At 34.5% G+C, this 2,631-nt stretch overlaps 1 protein-coding gene across 1 annotated transcript in view; it reads right to left on the reverse strand.

The window, feature by feature from the left end:
- Positions 1–2,398, reverse strand: part of LOC107018089 (isopentenyl-diphosphate Delta-isomerase I) — a 3,919-nt gene extending 1,521 nt beyond the window's left edge. The window contains exons 1-3 of the mRNA XM_015218461.2: positions 2,082–2,398; positions 1,257–1,312; positions 120–211 (exon numbers count right to left, since the gene is read on the reverse strand). Of these exons, the coding sequence (XP_015073947.1) occupies positions 120–211; positions 1,257–1,312; positions 2,082–2,323 (390 nt within the window). The 5' untranslated portion in view covers positions 2,324–2,398. The remainder of the gene's footprint in view (positions 1–119; positions 212–1,256; positions 1,313–2,081) is intronic.
- Positions 2,399–2,631: the final 233 nt, after the last annotated feature.

The raw sequence follows: 2,631 nt of genomic DNA on the forward strand, positions 1-2,631 counted from the left end.
TCTCTTCCTTTAGTTAAAGCTTCTACTATCCATTTTGACATTAACTAATCAACTTCTCAAAAGCTGAAATGACAATTTCACACCCATTACATTGCTTTGGTCTTAACAATGCCACATACCTGAAGAAGCAATTCATATTTTGAGTTGAATAGAAATACACTGAAAGCTCTATGTAGCAAATTTTCAGCTTCAATCTTTTCCATTAAATGACCTGCAATTATGGATTATTAGTTATAATATGAGACAACCATGTGGTGACAAGCGGAGAGCTTGTCAAATGCACCAAGCCGACCAAACAAAGTAGCAAAACAGATAAAAAAGAAACGGCAGTCCCAATCTCTCATATACATCGAGAGATCACATACAAAAGAAAATTATAAGAAGATCGCAGATCTAGCTCCACCATAATTAAGGTTCAAGCTCAACCATTTAAAGACATAAAAGTACAACCGATAACATTCCAAATATCAATTGTCTAATTTAGATGAGGGACAATATCATCAGTTTGTTTTATAACTGACAATATCATCCAGGATTCTTATCCAATTGCAGAGGTACTGCTAGTTACTGTGCAGCTTACAGATTTTCTGAAAGATAAAATTACATTGTTACAGGCTAAGTTGCTTTGACTCCCCACTTTTGGTGCCGCACCTGTGCCGATACAACGTGGGTGTGGGATCCGTGTCCGGTTTAGTCAACCGATTTTGGGAACTTTGACCAAAATCGATGGGGGAAGTCCAGAGAGTTTTAATGATTTCTATAATCAATACAAAAGTTAAGGTGAAATTGAAGAAACTAGAATATAGAAATTTGTATGTCACTCCTTTTCCTTTGATCTCCCTCTAAGATTCTCCTCAAGTTCTCCACATAATATCTCATAATTTAGGTTTTATAACTCTATTTTTAGATATTTTAATTATTTTTAGGCAAATCCCCGCACCCATATCCATACATGAATTCATGTCCCTGAATCTTAAAATCTAGATCATGGAGGATTAGACCTCTAAATCCGCACCCGTGTCCAAGCAACTTAGGTAACTGGACATTTTCATTCTCTTAGTAATTTAATTATTTGTGCACTTCCATACATTACCAGTTTCAAACAAAAATCATACGTGTACTTCCAAGCACTTTGCTTTCAATCCATTTTGTTAAGATCAAAACCACAGAAACATCAAAATGAACTATAGCCAGTAAGGCAAATACACTAGAAGATATGCAGATGGGGACATTTCGAAAGAGGCAACTCAACTTACAATTATACTTGGTGTCATGACCAACAACATGGTCATTCTCATCCACCAGAATACACCTGAAAGAGTCAAAACACGGAAAATTGTTAAACTTGGCAAATGAGCTGGAAAATTGTTAGCAATGGGGTCGTTAGATAGCTAGTTAGAGTTATGCATGTATTAATAATAAAGGAATTAGTTATTCCACCTTATATACAGTATAAAATAATACATAAATTCTCTCGTTAACTTAAGCACATATTAGTCACGCGGATTTCTAAATTCTCAACCAAACTTTGCATTAATTATATACATAAATAAACATATATTCTCTCGTTAACTTAAACACATATCAGTCACGCGGATTTCTAAATTCTCAACCAAACTTTGCATTAATTATATACATAAATAACTTATTTCCTATCTATCTACCAAACGTCAAATAAGTAAAACAGAAATTAATACACAATTATATTGTTTCTTATCCAGCTACTAAACCACCCCTAACTACATAGATCCAGAGAAAAAAAATCATTTGAAAGAAAGCAGAGGTAATAAGAGTTGTAGAAAGCATATAACCTAGCAACTGTCTCAATATCATCTGGAATTACATATCACAAGTTAACATACTTGAGATACAATGACTTTGAGAATCTCAAGGTCACATAAATTTAATTAATTGTGATTCATTTACAACATTCACCTAAAAAAATAAAACTGATCTCAAATTTCAATTAAAAAGAGCAATTAAGAAATGATATTGAATACGGTTAACTCAAAAAAAAAAGAAATCCAAACGCAGCTCAAATTGAACATAAACAAATGAGGGATAGGTAAAAGAGAACAAACTCGTCTTCAAACATGAGACGGCGCTGTACGGCATCCATATTAGCATCAGAAATAGCATCAGCCATAGTTGTAGTAGAGGCGGCGGAATAGCACCGGAAACGGCAACGCAGAGAGGAAACAGGTAGGGTATTATTAGGAAGAAGAGAAGATTTGGGTAACCGGAGTGAAGAATGAGAAGTTATAGGGGAGGCGATGAACCTCCGCAAGAATTGTAAAGAGGCTGAAGCAGTAGTCACCGACATCTGCTTGTTCCCATCAATTCCTCTCAATTCCGTTTCTTCTGCTTCTCCCCTTATATTGGATTTTCTTCTCCTCAACAAAACACCAACCTAAGGGTGTGTTTGGCATTGTTTTACAAACAAAAAAAATATATATTAAGTTGATTATTATTTTTATTTTTAAAAATATATATACAATCGAGATAAATATTATGGAATGTTAGTTTGTGTGGTAATGGAAATGGGGGCCAGAAGCGAAGGTGAAGATGAGCTCGAGTAGGGTGTGTGTCGGTTTTGATTTTATGTATTATCGATTTGGTTTATCTGATTTT

This window comes from Solanum pennellii, chromosome 4 (genome assembly GCF_001406875.1).
Source record: "Solanum pennellii chromosome 4, SPENNV200".
Lineage (NCBI taxonomy): Eukaryota > Viridiplantae > Streptophyta > Magnoliopsida > Solanales > Solanaceae > Solanum > Solanum pennellii.